The sequence below is a fragment of the Pleurodeles waltl genome, chromosome 4_2, assembly GCF_031143425.1.
Source record: "Pleurodeles waltl isolate 20211129_DDA chromosome 4_2, aPleWal1.hap1.20221129, whole genome shotgun sequence".
NCBI classification, from domain to species: domain Eukaryota; kingdom Metazoa; phylum Chordata; class Amphibia; order Caudata; family Salamandridae; genus Pleurodeles; species Pleurodeles waltl.
In genome coordinates, this window is record NC_090443.1 from 682,611,946 (window position 1) to 682,625,579 (window position 13,634).

Sequence of the window (13,634 nt, forward strand, 5' to 3'; positions counted from 1 at the left end):
TGATTTGTAGTACATTCACTGGTTCCATATAGGGATTTAGTACTGGCCTTCAAAGACTTCAAGGCTGAACTCTGAACTTCTCAAAACTCTTCATATTAAGTTTGTGTCTCTCAAAGCTTAGTTGTTATTTGCTTTAACATTAGATTGCTGTTATGTTATGTCACAATTAATCTTCAGTTTTTTCTGGATTAGGTAATTTTTTCATCTGGATACAAAAAAAATTCCCAATGTACTTTCCAAGTTTCATTTCCCAGATGTTATTCTACCTATAGTCCTGCCCTTATCCTCCCTCAAAGGAAGATATTTTCCTTCAGACTCTAGACTTACACTGGGCTTTCTCAATTTAGCTATCAGGAACTGCTTGTTTTCCTTCAGGGAACTCATTATTTGTGACATTTGGCCAAATGCAGGTGTCTTTCAACAGCTTACGTTAGTGGGAGGGTCCATTTAGCTGCTTTTGGCTCTCACAGAGAGGAGGGATTAGGTTGTTTCACTAGAAGAATTGCTGCCTCTTGGACAGCATTTAAGGGTGTTTCCCTTAGAGACATTTGTAGCATGGCTGTGTGGGCCTCTTCCAACACTTCTATTTTACATTTAAGTCTCTCAAACCATTTCTTCAAGCTCTTTTGATTCAAATGTTTTAGATGCTGTACATAAAGAATGGGCTCTACACACCTTTTCAGACACAATAAATTTCACTCAGTGTAGCAGGATTTTCTGCGTCTTGATACATTCGTTGACAGTGGTTGAAAGATTAAGGTACAGCCTCATGATACAAGGACTGGGATGAGGAAGGCAAAGGAGGAAGTAATGTTTGGATTTCTTACTGGTAATCTTCTTTCTGAGTTATAATCTTCCTCCACCCAGTCCTTCATTTCCATTTTATCTCTCCTATTTGTTTTGACTAATTATTTAACCACTTGTTTATTTTTAAGCTTAGTAAAAGAGTAAGGGAATCTCAGTTGGGTTTATTTCTAGGGAATGAATGAGAGCATAGAGACCTTGGAGAAAGAACAAAAATAAAGAAGGTAGAAATGGGTAAAAATGTCCTGTTTGTTTGAAAGGGCACATCTCATGATATAAGGACTGTGAAAACTACCACTCTGATTAATGAAGATTACAGGTAAGTAATCTGAGAAACTATGTCAGTGCATCTTTAGGGTCCCCTGAGTTGGGAGGCAGAAGTGAATGCCATGTTGGGCATGCTCAGCAGCGGTGGAGGTGTCCTGGATAAATTGGGGTTTAGAAGACTGTGTGCCCAGTCCAGGAATCCCTTGAAGAACACAAGACCCGTATTCCTTGAATTAGTTTGGTGTTTTAATCACCAGTGTATCTTGTCTAACTTCAGTTTTTGCCTGTGTATTGAGCCCCTGATGATGTTACATATTTACTCTGTGATTATGCGCCTGATTTCGATATAGGTGGAAGGGTTACTCCATCACAGCGGTGACAAATATCCTGTTCGCCGATATCTAAATGCCATTATTTCCTATGGGATTTAGATTTCAGCGGATGGGATATTCATCACTGTTGTGATGGAGTAACCCATCCACCAATATCTAAATCAGGCCCTAAGTCTCTTTCTCTCTATCCAGGGAATTCTACACCCAGACACCCATCAGTGAATATGGCATGCCCTGTAGCTTTCTTGGTTTCAAGTCACGTTCTGGAAGCAGCATCTGTTCCCAAAGTTTTCAATAACATTTGGGGCCTGATAATCCACCCACCCTATTAAGATTCCATCATAGCCTATGGACATCATAATACGGCGGATGGAATATCCGTCATGTTTGTGCTAGAGTAACCCATCTGCCAAACTCTGTATATAGCCCTTTGTAACTGGCAGTTCCTGATTTGCCTTACGCACAAGCTGGAAAAGAAAAATCATAGAGCAGTTGTGGAAAAATCTGAATAGTCAAACCCAACAACAGATGAAAGACAATCCACTGTTGTGCCCATATTCTCTGGACTGCCATCTAATGTTCCATACCTCATATCTTCTCCAATGCTCTCGCTTTCCAGGAAACATTAAATTCTGTCATACCTACTTTGACATGCCACCTCAGCCATTTCAATTTAACGTTTTATACGTTTATTGGTATTAGCCCCCTCTATCATCTGCTGTAAACTTTTTAGCACCATTTCATACTTTTATGTGAATGTAATTTTATCCCAAATGCAGGCAGCAATTGAACTGCATCATAACATGCAAGTTATTGCATGATGCAGGTGTGCTATTGTAATACTCTTATGTTGTTTTATTACAGCAACGTTTCCTAGAACTGTTGTACGCCTGGGTAGCAGTGATACAATATTTTTTTAAAACAAGACTCTACCTGATAATAAACAATATCTTCTTTCCTCTATTACTAGGGTCCTCGAGGCCCCAGAGGACATCCTGGACCACCCGTAAGTAGCAACATGTAATTTTCATCAAGGTGTTTATCTGTGTAAATCCCGCTTCCTTTAGTCTGTCAAATGGATATTGATATTTATAGTACGCATTGTCATGGACCAGAGTGATGTGCTCACGCTATTTCTTTAAACGTACTGCGTGAAAAAGTATCAAATAGAAATAATAGTAGGGAGAGATTACCCTTGGGAAAATTAAAGGGACATATTTACAAGAAAGTGGTGCATCAGCTCTGATGCGCCACTTTTCTTGCATCAGCCTGTGCCCCCTAATGTCAACATGGTAGCTCTGTATTTACTATACAGCGCACCATGGCACAGGTTAGCACAATACCGTCATAATTTAGGACGCTATTGTGCTGCTTTGCTGGATTAGCCCCATAAAATATGGCGCAAAGCACAGGGAGGTCCATAGGTTATTAGGGGAGCGTCACTTTAATACCTCCCCTGAGCAGGCGTTAAAAATGACGGAACAAATGGTGCAGTGAAATCTTGTAAATTTCACTGCTCCATTTTTTTGGGCCTTCCTGCATGGGAATGCACACTTGCATACATTATACCTGGCGCAGGTATAATGTGGCACTAGGGGTTACAAAGTGGTGCAATGCATGTAAATATGTCGCACGGTGAGGACTTCCTTAAAGCATCCTTAGCATAAAAAAAATTATGCTAGGGTGGCGCAAGGAGGCACAGGGGGCTTGTAAATATGCCCCTAAATATGTAACTGAGGAGCAACGATGTAACTGTTTCTGTTTAATGCCACCCAGTAGCAGTCTCAGATAATACCAGTTTCTTCCCTTTCAGTCATGTCAATCTTTAAATGTATGGAATAAAAATATGGGAGGGCATTGATATTCAAAAAATTAAGAAGTGACATTTCTCTTGTGACTTTCTGAAAAATCTGTCTCTTTGGTTTTATTTTCGAAGAGGGGTGTCTGTGTTGCGTTTCAGAAGAAAACTCTCTGCATTCCAGCCCTCACCTTAATCTCCCTCGAGTTCATTTTTAGTGGGTATGACTATTGCACCCTTACTGCCCACCCTCTCGTACTTTGCATTGAAGCACGTACTACCTCTTCCCATCCCTTGTGTGTCATAGCATGGCGGAAGAATCACTAGTGTGCACTTCTTTTCTTAAAGTACTTCACTCTTTCGTCCCTCATTCACCCTATATATCGTCCTAATGATTGTTTTCACAATGCAGGATATGTGTCTATCATTGGAGGCGAGATGTCCCCTTAGGCGTTGTTTTTATGTTCCCCTGTAAAATCTGTAATTAGTAATAATCTCGAGCACATCACTGGCCTGTCAATCAGCTGGCAATCATGTTGTTCCACAACACTAGCTACTGAAAGTCCCCAAACATTAAAACAATAGAACACATTAGCCAGAACCTTACTGAAGCTTGCCAATGAGCATTAAAGCCATACCGCCCTTCGCACTACTCACTATTCGTTCCCTCACACATGAACAGCAGAACCCACTGTGCACAAAATCTTTCATTCATCCAGCACACATCACATCATTACAGAGTCAACTATACCATGAACGTAACTATCACTGCTGGCAGCAAGCATCCCACCAAGCTGAAATATTTGTAGGAAAGCCTACAGGGCAGCACCTCTTCAAAATAAAATCTTACACTCTACCCCAGTGAAACAGACACCGCCACAAAACATCTAATATGGCCACTGATGATCCTCCTGCAGTTTAATAACATTGATAATAATAATAACTAGTGCTGCAAACCACTGTTTAGCTTTATCTGGCTGTTCCGAGTTCTGTAAATATCAAATGGTACTACAATCCAGTTCATGTTAGTCACTTTATCCACCTTCGTAAGATGAAAGGCTGAGTCTACCTTACTGGGATTCACACTCACTGCCTCCAGAACACCGCATTTGTTGGTGAAGAATGTTCAACTCAATGAGCCACCTGGGCAGTTGTGTAACGCAAAATGATACCCCCAACCCCCCCAAGTCCCCTGCAGAATGTGATGAGGGACCCTGGCGTCTCTCAGATTGCACGGATATTCATCGGTCTTGGGCTCAATGGGGCCCTGAACAGTTGGGTTCCCACCCCTACTATGTGGCAGGGTTCTGCTCGGGAAAGCACAGTGGCTTTCAAGAGTATTTAATGATTTCTTATTCCATGACATTGCACGCCTTTTGCAAGACATTCAAAGGCATGTCTTATAGGGTAAGGGGGTGCCCCTGCAAAACAAGGATCCTTGCCCCACCCCGCATCATCGGTGGCTGCAGGGGCTTCCGTTATGCTCCATATCTGGGGTAGAACACATGCAAGTTCCATTTCTATTTCCAGAAAAAGAAATCGAAAAGTGGAGTGCAAGAAAAAAATTCAAATGCAAGAACCTGCATCCAGCTGGCTGGTCCAACACATTGCATTGCACTGAGTTGCACATCCATCCTCTTTCTGTTTCCATTAATGGAAATAGCAAAGGGGTCTTGTACGAGACAGTTTCAGTGGAACATCATTTGTCTTTACAGGCAACAGTCCGAAAACAAACACCGTTTCTTACATGAGAAGATAAAGTAGAAGGTTCAACTATAGGGGAGATTGAGAATAGAAAGGACAAGCAGGCGCAGGGGAGTTTATCATTTTGGATTTCGTCTTGATGCCTTTGTCAAAGATTAATTTTTCATTGAAACAACTGTCACACTCATATGGACCCTTTCTGAACACCCTGCAAACAGCTGTTCCCACTGAACAATGTAGGCCAGATTTCGAATTCCATCAGCAGTTAAAACACAAGTTGGCCTCAGTATAAATACAGGAATTTTCTAATCAACTGTTTCTGTCTTTTAGGGACCACCTGGGATGCCTGGGCGAAGTGTAAGTTCTATATTTACTTTTAGTTACAATGTTTGTGCAGATTTATTGAAAGTTGTTTGCATCTACTGTTTCAGCATCCTAGGTGGAGATTACAAGTTACCCTGTGTAAAATGTCAGTAGCTTATCCTGCATCTGATGGCGCACTCCCTCTGCACTGATAAAAAGTACCCTTTTCAGGTTTTTTTTAATTTAATTTTGCACCATGGCTAGGAGGCACTCTTAGGCTAGCCCTATCTACCTTTGCAAAAGCATTGGCTACAATGCCATATCTTTCCATTTCATTCAATCTTGTTGGAAATGGTAAGTCAAAAACACACTAAAACGTAGCCTGTGCTTACCCTCGGAAGCCAGGCACAGAGCAGTCAGGCTTACCTAAAAAGGCAATGTGTAAAGCATTTGTGCAACACACACACCACAGTAAAAGAAAAAGACTCAACACAGGTTTATAAAAATAGACAATAATTTTATAAGTAAAGCAAGACTAAATGAAAAAAAAAATCCAATAAGTAGAAGTAGAGTTATGAATTTTTTAATAATATAAGAGTTCTAGCACTTAAAAGCAAATAGAGCTTTAGAGGTTACTTTAGGTTGTGCTGGACTGGGGCAAAGTCAGCAGCACAATCTGCTATGTTGCCCCACACTGTGAAAGGGAGATGTGTCATGGGCGTTACAGTGGGTGTTCCCACATAACACCCATGGCATTTGATACAGTCCCAGATTTGCAACAGGATGTAAACCTGCCAATATGTCAAAAGCCTACACCTCCCCAGGGGAGGCATAATGGAGGCACAAAGCAGAGACATAACTGTATTTCTCCTTGTTTTTTTCCTCTTTCTGCAGCAATGGCCAATTGTGCACTAGCGCCGGAGAAGAGGACAGGAATGCACTGTATCGTATAGATGCAGTGCATTCCTGCCCTTTTCTTTGGACGCAGGGCAACACAGCAGGAAAGCTTGTGGTGCTGCCCTGCCATTGTAAATCAGGCCCCAATTTCATAGAAAGCACCAAAACCTGATGACCAATGGAGAGGAAATGATGCCATTTAGCATAATGATACCCCATTTGTGGTAGAAATGCAAGGCAATTATGCCATCCGCCGTAAGAAGTCATAACAAATTCATGGAAACAACAGAACACAAGCAGCTGTTGTTCACTGTACTTTTGTATTTGTATTTTGTGCACTATTTTATAGTGTGCTGTGCATCATCATGTAAAAAAAAAAGAAACAAAGATGTATTTTTGCAAATATATAGTGCAAAATGATGGTTTGCATTTTGCGTAACTTCACAAAAATTTGCCAAAATTTCACGTAATTATACAAAAGTAAATTGTGAGAAGTTCACACACACCTAACTTTTTGTCACTGAAGGCTAGCTCCCAGCTCTTCATTAACTTCCTTCATTGAAAAGCTTGTGGTTCTTGACTTCTGTCTGAGAAGATACTTAATGACCAATAGAGAGGTTTCTTACACAGTCTAAGAAAACGACCAATTGTTTTAAGGCTTGTTTTAAATGTAAGTCATTGTGCTGTAAATTGTGTGATTTTAGGGATTTCCCTGTCCGCTTGTTACAAATATATATTCCCGAAATTATGACACTTAGGGTAATGACACTCCATTTGTGGTAAAAATGCAGGGCAAACATGCCATCCGCAGTAAGAAATCACAGCAAATGCATGGAAACAACAGAACACAAGCGTCTGTTGTTCACTGCACTTTTGTATTTTATACACTATTTTATAGCATGCTGTGATCCTCATGTCAACAAAAGACACAAAGATGTATTCTGTGGTAATATGTAGGGCACAATTATGGTTTGCATTCATGTAACTTCACATAATTTTGCCAAATCTTCACGTAATTATACAAAAGCAAATTGCGAGAATTTCGCACACCCCTAATTTTTTGCTCACTGAAGGCCAGCTCTTCTTTAACTTCCTGCATTGTAAAGCTTGTGGTTCTTGACTTCTGTGAAGATGCTTAATGACCAATAGAGGATTCTTCTTATTCTGAGACAACCACCCATTTTTTTAAAGGCTTGGTTGAAATTTAAATCACGCTGGTGTAAGTTGTGTGATTTTAGGAATATGCTTTTCCGCTTGTTACTCATATATATTACCAAAATGATGCCACTTAGCATAATGACACTCCATTTGTAGTAAAAATGTATGGAAAACATGCCGTCTGCAGTAAGAAATCACAAGAAAAGCATGGAAACAAGAGAACGTAAGCAGCTATTGTTCACTGTGCTTTTGTATTTGTTTCTCTCTTTTATAACGTGCTATGCACCGTCATGTCAACAAAAATACACAAAAATGTTTTTTGTGCTCTTATATGAGGCAAAATTATGTTTTGCATTTCACGTAACTTCACTTAATTTTGACAAAATTTCACTAAATTATACAAAAGCAAATTGCAAGAATTTCGCTCACCCCTAATATTTTGTCACTGAAGACTAGCTAAATTGCAAAAGTTGTAATTTTTGGCTTCTGTCTTAGACAATGCTTAATGACTCCAAATGTTAGATTTAAATTCTTGCTTTTCTCTTTCCTAGCTGAGTTATCCTCACTCATGTGTAGATGTTAATAATTAGGGGTATTTTGCACAAAGGGAAAGAATTCAGAAGCTTACTCCACTGTGGTAATTCTTAACTTTAGTGTCCATTTTTGACATTTTAGAATTCTCCAAAAACTTTTGGAGTACTTCAAAAAACCCTATGAGACTCAGATGTGAGTGCTAAAGTGAAAAATATATGCAAGCAGTTTTGTTACCAGGAGACCCATACATATAAAAGCTTCATTGAGTATGTAAAGTAGTACTTCTGCAGTACTCCTTTATACACTCTTACATGCCATTCTGAACACACCACAAAATGTTTAAAATGGGGATAATCAGGGAATATTCTCATACAATTTGTGCAAATATAAAGGACTGTGCCCTCTATATTTTCACTAAAATTGAGTTTTCCGTTTTGGGTCAGATTCACAAAGTCATATAACAGTATATGAAAGAGTGCCTCTAGTACTGTTTTCCATACTCAGTGTTTTTGTGAATTGGCCCCCAGGTGTCCAGTTCTGCATTTGTAAATAACTCAAACCTCCTTTTGAACATTTTCTTTGCTGGGGTAAAAATCTATGTGCCATACGCCCCTATTCAGTATGGCAGAAACACAAGTGTGTGTTTCCAAATTGCTGTTGAATCCTTACAAATTTACAAGTTCAACTTCTACAACTCGGCCTACCCAGAAATGCCTAAAAACCTAGTTCCGCTCGGAAGTTAGTGAATGTAAAATTCAACAATGCTGTCTGAATTTCCGCAATCAGAAGTGCGTTTTGCACATGCTGATTCTGTGATTGGGAATTTCACAGATCGTATCGAGTGAAGATGGACATTTCTAGGATGCATGCACAGTAGTAGTGTTTACAATTGAATGTCTGAGCAGTTGCAAGCACAGAAGTAGCATTTGGAACAAAAACTGAAATCATAGCATAGGCATCAAGTCTCTTTATTAGAAAGAAAGGATTTCAGAAGAGGCACAGCCGCGCAGATGGATGTGCCATTTATCAGTTCAAGCTCATGTTGGCTTTATTAATTGCCGTGCCAATCACAGGCGCCTCTGTGACAGTAGTGCTTAGAGCTGGTTGGGCTCAGTAGCATTCATTATAGGAGACCAGGACTTAATTTTCTTCGTCAGACTTCGATCCATAGCAAGAAAGAGAAATGCAGAAAAGCGGGCATGAAGAACAGGAAAAAATGACTAATTGCGAGAGCAGGGGTTTAAAAAGAACCTGCAAAGAGTGCGAACAAGCGACCAGAAGTGTGGGTGTGTGAAAAAAAGGCGTGAGAAGTAATCAAGGCCAGGCACCCTTGGTGTTCGGCAGCCCTGGAGTTCGGCTCCTCTGCAGGTGGGCTCATAAAAAATACTTTGTGCCCCTGTTCTTTTTTTCTTCTTTTTTCTTTATGCAATAGCACCGATTGCCAGCACTGGATATATAACATTTTGACCAGCTTCCATGTTGGCAAAGTTTAGTCCATATGTTGGAAGTCTCTTAGAAACCCGTGCATACTACTTTATTGGTCACATTAGCACCATTAAATGCAAGCGATTTATTACACTACTGATTACTGAACTGCAGAGTGGCACATTGCCTAATATAGTGCACCGTGGTGGCCCTGTTAAGTTAGTTCGCGACGGAAGGCACTGCTTTTAATTCACATAATCAGTATTACTTTAAGCCTAGTTATGATATTTAATGTGCCCCTTCTTTTACATCTTTCACAGAGTGGGTGGCACGTGAGTTTGGAACATTGACTTGATTGTAAGCTGCTGCAGATTTAGGTTAAACTCCCGCTTATCCCTTCAGTTATTTACTATCTGGCACCTTATTTCCAACAAAAGAGCAATTCACGAGCCCGCTTAACTGCTATAATTTCACAGCAGCGCGTGAGGAATTTACAACCTTATTTCCAGACTGCTTGTGTTGATCTTCTTACTGAACTGAACCGCTTTTGCTTTACACAGAAACAAATGGACGTCAATGCTGCTATTCAGGCCTTGATTGAATCAAACGCCGCGCTGCAGATGGAGGTAATAGCCCGACGACTAGTTTGCCATGTTTATGTTGGCACGCACAGCATTGTGGGATATGAACCTTAGAACTGTGCGTGCCAACTTTAGAACTCTGTTTCTGTCTGTCATGCTAGAAATATGTTGAAAAACCATGTCGTATAATCGTTAATTTCTCACATCTTGGCATTGAAATGCAATATTACACAGTATAATACAAGTCATTATGTAACACAAGATCAACATTTTAGTGGGTTGTAAATAGTAGCCTGAAGGTGGAGAATGCATTTTTGATACACAAAACTAGCCCGATTGTACTTTATTTATTTAATTTTTCATATTATGGTTTTTTGTGGGGCGGTGGTAAATGCTATTCAAAAATAAAAAATCAGTAATTGAAGAAGAAGTACTGATCACTGTTAGTTTAGGAACAGAATCACAAGAATGTTTACAGTCTGCGAATTACTGCGCTTCAGACTGTTGTTAAATGTAGAATAAAATACCCTCGTCATGTGGAGCGTCTGCTGTGTGCAAACGTACACCTTTGAACATCAAATGGTACATCTTTTAGTGATGTGCTCAATGTTCTAACTACATGTCATTTTTTGATAGGATAGGAATGTCAAGTAAAAAATAAAATGCAAACTAATCTACAAAAAACATAATCCTAAACATTTTTTATTTTGTTTTCTTCTTCTTGCTTTTGTGTTTCTCTTTCATTGTCTGTACTGTTTTCTGATTGCATGGCTTTGCAATGCTGCTGATTTTTTTTTAAATTAAATGTTAATCATACATTTTGTGACAATGGTCATTTTTATTGGCATGTGTGGTTGAATTCAAACTTTCTCTACTTACTATATATCTCTGGTGTTTGGTCTAACTGCATGCTTGTCTGTTGCGAATGTCTTGGTCACTCCATTTTTAATGTCCTCATGGCAGAGCTACCAGAACACTGAAGTTAATGTACTAGACCAGAGTGCAGAGATATTCAAGACGCTACACTACCTTGCCAGTTTAATGCACAGTATCAAGAACCCACTGGGCACTCGCGATAACCCGGCACGTATCTGTCGGGATTTGCTTAACTGTGAACGAAAAGTGTCAGATGGTAAGTGCTTCATGCTTATTTTTTTTTTTTTTAAACTTTTGTAGGTTTTCTAAATTAGAAATGTATTTTAAGTCATGCTTTGCATGTCAGCAGCATGGTCTGTTTTAAAGAATAGCCCGCACACCACCTTCTAGTGGAGTTATAGAAGACGGAAAGATCAGTGACAGTCATATTTCTAGCATGGTAACACAACACAAAAACCAACGATTGGAGATTTTGGCCAGGATCACTCCCGGAATTAGTGATTTACCAAGGTTCTTTTACAGTAAAAAAAAAAAAGTGTAGTGGAACAAAGATGCCTATGTGCTGTGTAATAGGCTCAAAATATGCTGGAATATAAATATGTTTGAACATTCACCATGTTCTTTGCTAAGCTTGAGCTTGTTTATTTCTTGACCAAAGTGATGAAAGCTAGAGTTCCCATGAAATAGAGTATACTAGTGCTTAGTTTGTGGAGGTGTTTGAAAGTGCTGAGCACTGGCACTAATCTTTGATGTTTGGGGTTTATTATGACCCAGCGCAAATGAGAGAAAGGTAAAAACAGAGAACTGAGTAAGGAAAAAATAGGAAAATAGTGACAAAGGGAAAAAGCAGATATAGCTAAACATTGGCAAAGTCAATAGATGGTTCAAAATAGCTACGTTTACTATAGCACCTGGTAAGCTCTTAAACTGAACTGCAGAAAAAAAGTTAGTCAAAAGCTTTATTCGGCTCAAATTATGAGAACCATAAAAGCAACAATTTAATACACATGATCCGATAGAGACATCTAGCCACAGATTCCTTAATTTAGAATCTTCCCCATGCGCGAGACTGGATCTGGAAACTTTTTTCCCCAGCACATCTGCACGTTGGAAGAGAGCATTGCGTAACTCCATACTGACGTCATCCACGGGATGTGATATAACTTCCTCTTCGAAACACCAATGTCACTTCCCTCCTTTCCACACTTGCAACGTGGATCCGGTAACGGTTTTATAGGCCATTTTCAGCCTACTTCGATGTTTTCTTGTCTATGCTTCAGGATTTAAACCCTGTGGGTCCTGTTGATGACAAATGTCAGTTTCGGACCCCCACTCAATTTGTATGTGGTGTCTGGGTGAGCACCACAACTCTGTAGAGTGTGACTCTTGTTGTCAACTTTGGCCGAAGGCACTGCGAAAGCGTCGTTTGAAGCTTCTGGTGGCATAGCTGTCGGAGCCTTCCCAGACTTCTCGTCAACCTTGGTTTCCTTCTCATACTAAGGGGCTTGTACTAAGCCTGATACAGGGGCCATCCAGCATTAGCAAAGCGCAGCAAATCACCCATGAGGGTCTCAAGGTGCTGAAATTTGTCAAATATTGTCATCACTCAACCGACTCCGGTTCTTTGTAGTTTGGGTTCACACTTTACGGAGTGTTGTCCCTAGATGGAATACACAAAATCAGTCGGATTCTTTTTACTATTGAATCTTTTACATTTTCCAGTTTAAGTATGGGAGACCGTTTCTATATTATCTGTTGTAGTGTCTCTATTCTTATAGTAGGGCACATACTAACCTTGGTTTCCACTAGGTTATCAAGGTTTCTTTTTCAAACTCATATCTTATTAAGCCTTATACTACTATTGCTTGATGATGGTGTCTCAAGCAGTTTGCATTACTCTAACGGTTTGAATGGCTGTTGCTTTCCTAAGTGGTATGATGCCCACTATAGGTTCCATACTGTTATGTTGGTATGGTCTGATTGATAACTAGGCTTTCTTTTGTATCTATAAGTAATACATTTACTCTTGTGGTACATAGGCATTTAGTTATCTTACTTCCATGTCAATATATATATACATATATATAGGCATATCCTAAAGGTATTTATGTTAATTCTAGTTCAGTTTCCTGCGAAAAAGACTGATTCTGTGCAAATAGTTACTATTGTATTCAACTTATTTTAATATACCATGTTTGATGCTCTATCCATAGGAGCTAGACCTTTGTCTGTGTTTTTTTACATAGCAGGTGTGACTAGAATACATCTTATCTGATAGAGACTTCTAGTTGCAGATTCCTTACCTTAGAATTTCCCCCCAGGCGTCAGACTGGATCCGGAGATTTTTCTTCAAGCAATACCCTTGCGTGTCGGTAGGTGGCGTCGGTCGACTCCGCAGGCGTCGTAGGCATCGTGGTCGCCGTGATGACGTCGGGAGTAGTATATAGACGCCGCCCTTGTGCAGTGTCGTCAGTTCTTTTCTTTTCGTGCCACACACTGATCCGGAGAAGAGCTACCCTGGCTATTTTTTGGCCGAATTTGACCATTTTGTCAAGTTTTTTTCTGTGTGACCGGGTTCAAGCCATGCGAGGACGATGTCGGTGACGGATCCTCATCGGGTTTGTCTGTGGTGTCTCGAGTGCGACCACGACCTGAAGTCATGCTCCAAGTGCTGGGCCATGCACCCGAAGGCTTTGAGAGAGCAGTCTCTAAAGCTAATGGTGGCCCGGCACTCGACTCCGCATAGGTTCCGGTCTCGTTCGAGAGGGAGGTCTCGAGATCGGTCGCGTAGTCATCACCACCCGTCTTCTTCTAAATCCTCAAGTCAAGGTAAGAAGAAGAAGTCGAAGAAGTCTCATCACTCTCCGACTTCGCCCCGTCGCTCGGCCGCTGCGACGCGGGAAGAGCATCCACGCTCTAGGTCTCCGTCCTCGGAGCATGTGTCTGGGTCGGCTC

At 40.4% G+C, this 13,634-nt stretch overlaps 1 protein-coding gene across 1 annotated transcript in view; it reads left to right on the forward strand.

Moving 5' to 3' along the window:
• COL24A1 (collagen type XXIV alpha 1 chain) overlaps positions 1 to 13,634 on the forward strand; it is a 713,151-nt gene that overhangs the window by 667,795 nt on the left and 31,722 nt on the right. Inside the window, exons 54-57 of the mRNA XM_069232264.1 lie at positions 2,374 to 2,409; positions 5,236 to 5,262; positions 9,783 to 9,848; positions 10,767 to 10,935. Of these exons, the coding sequence (XP_069088365.1) occupies positions 2,374 to 2,409; positions 5,236 to 5,262; positions 9,783 to 9,848; positions 10,767 to 10,935 (298 nt within the window). The remainder of the gene's footprint in view (positions 1 to 2,373; positions 2,410 to 5,235; positions 5,263 to 9,782; positions 9,849 to 10,766; positions 10,936 to 13,634) is intronic.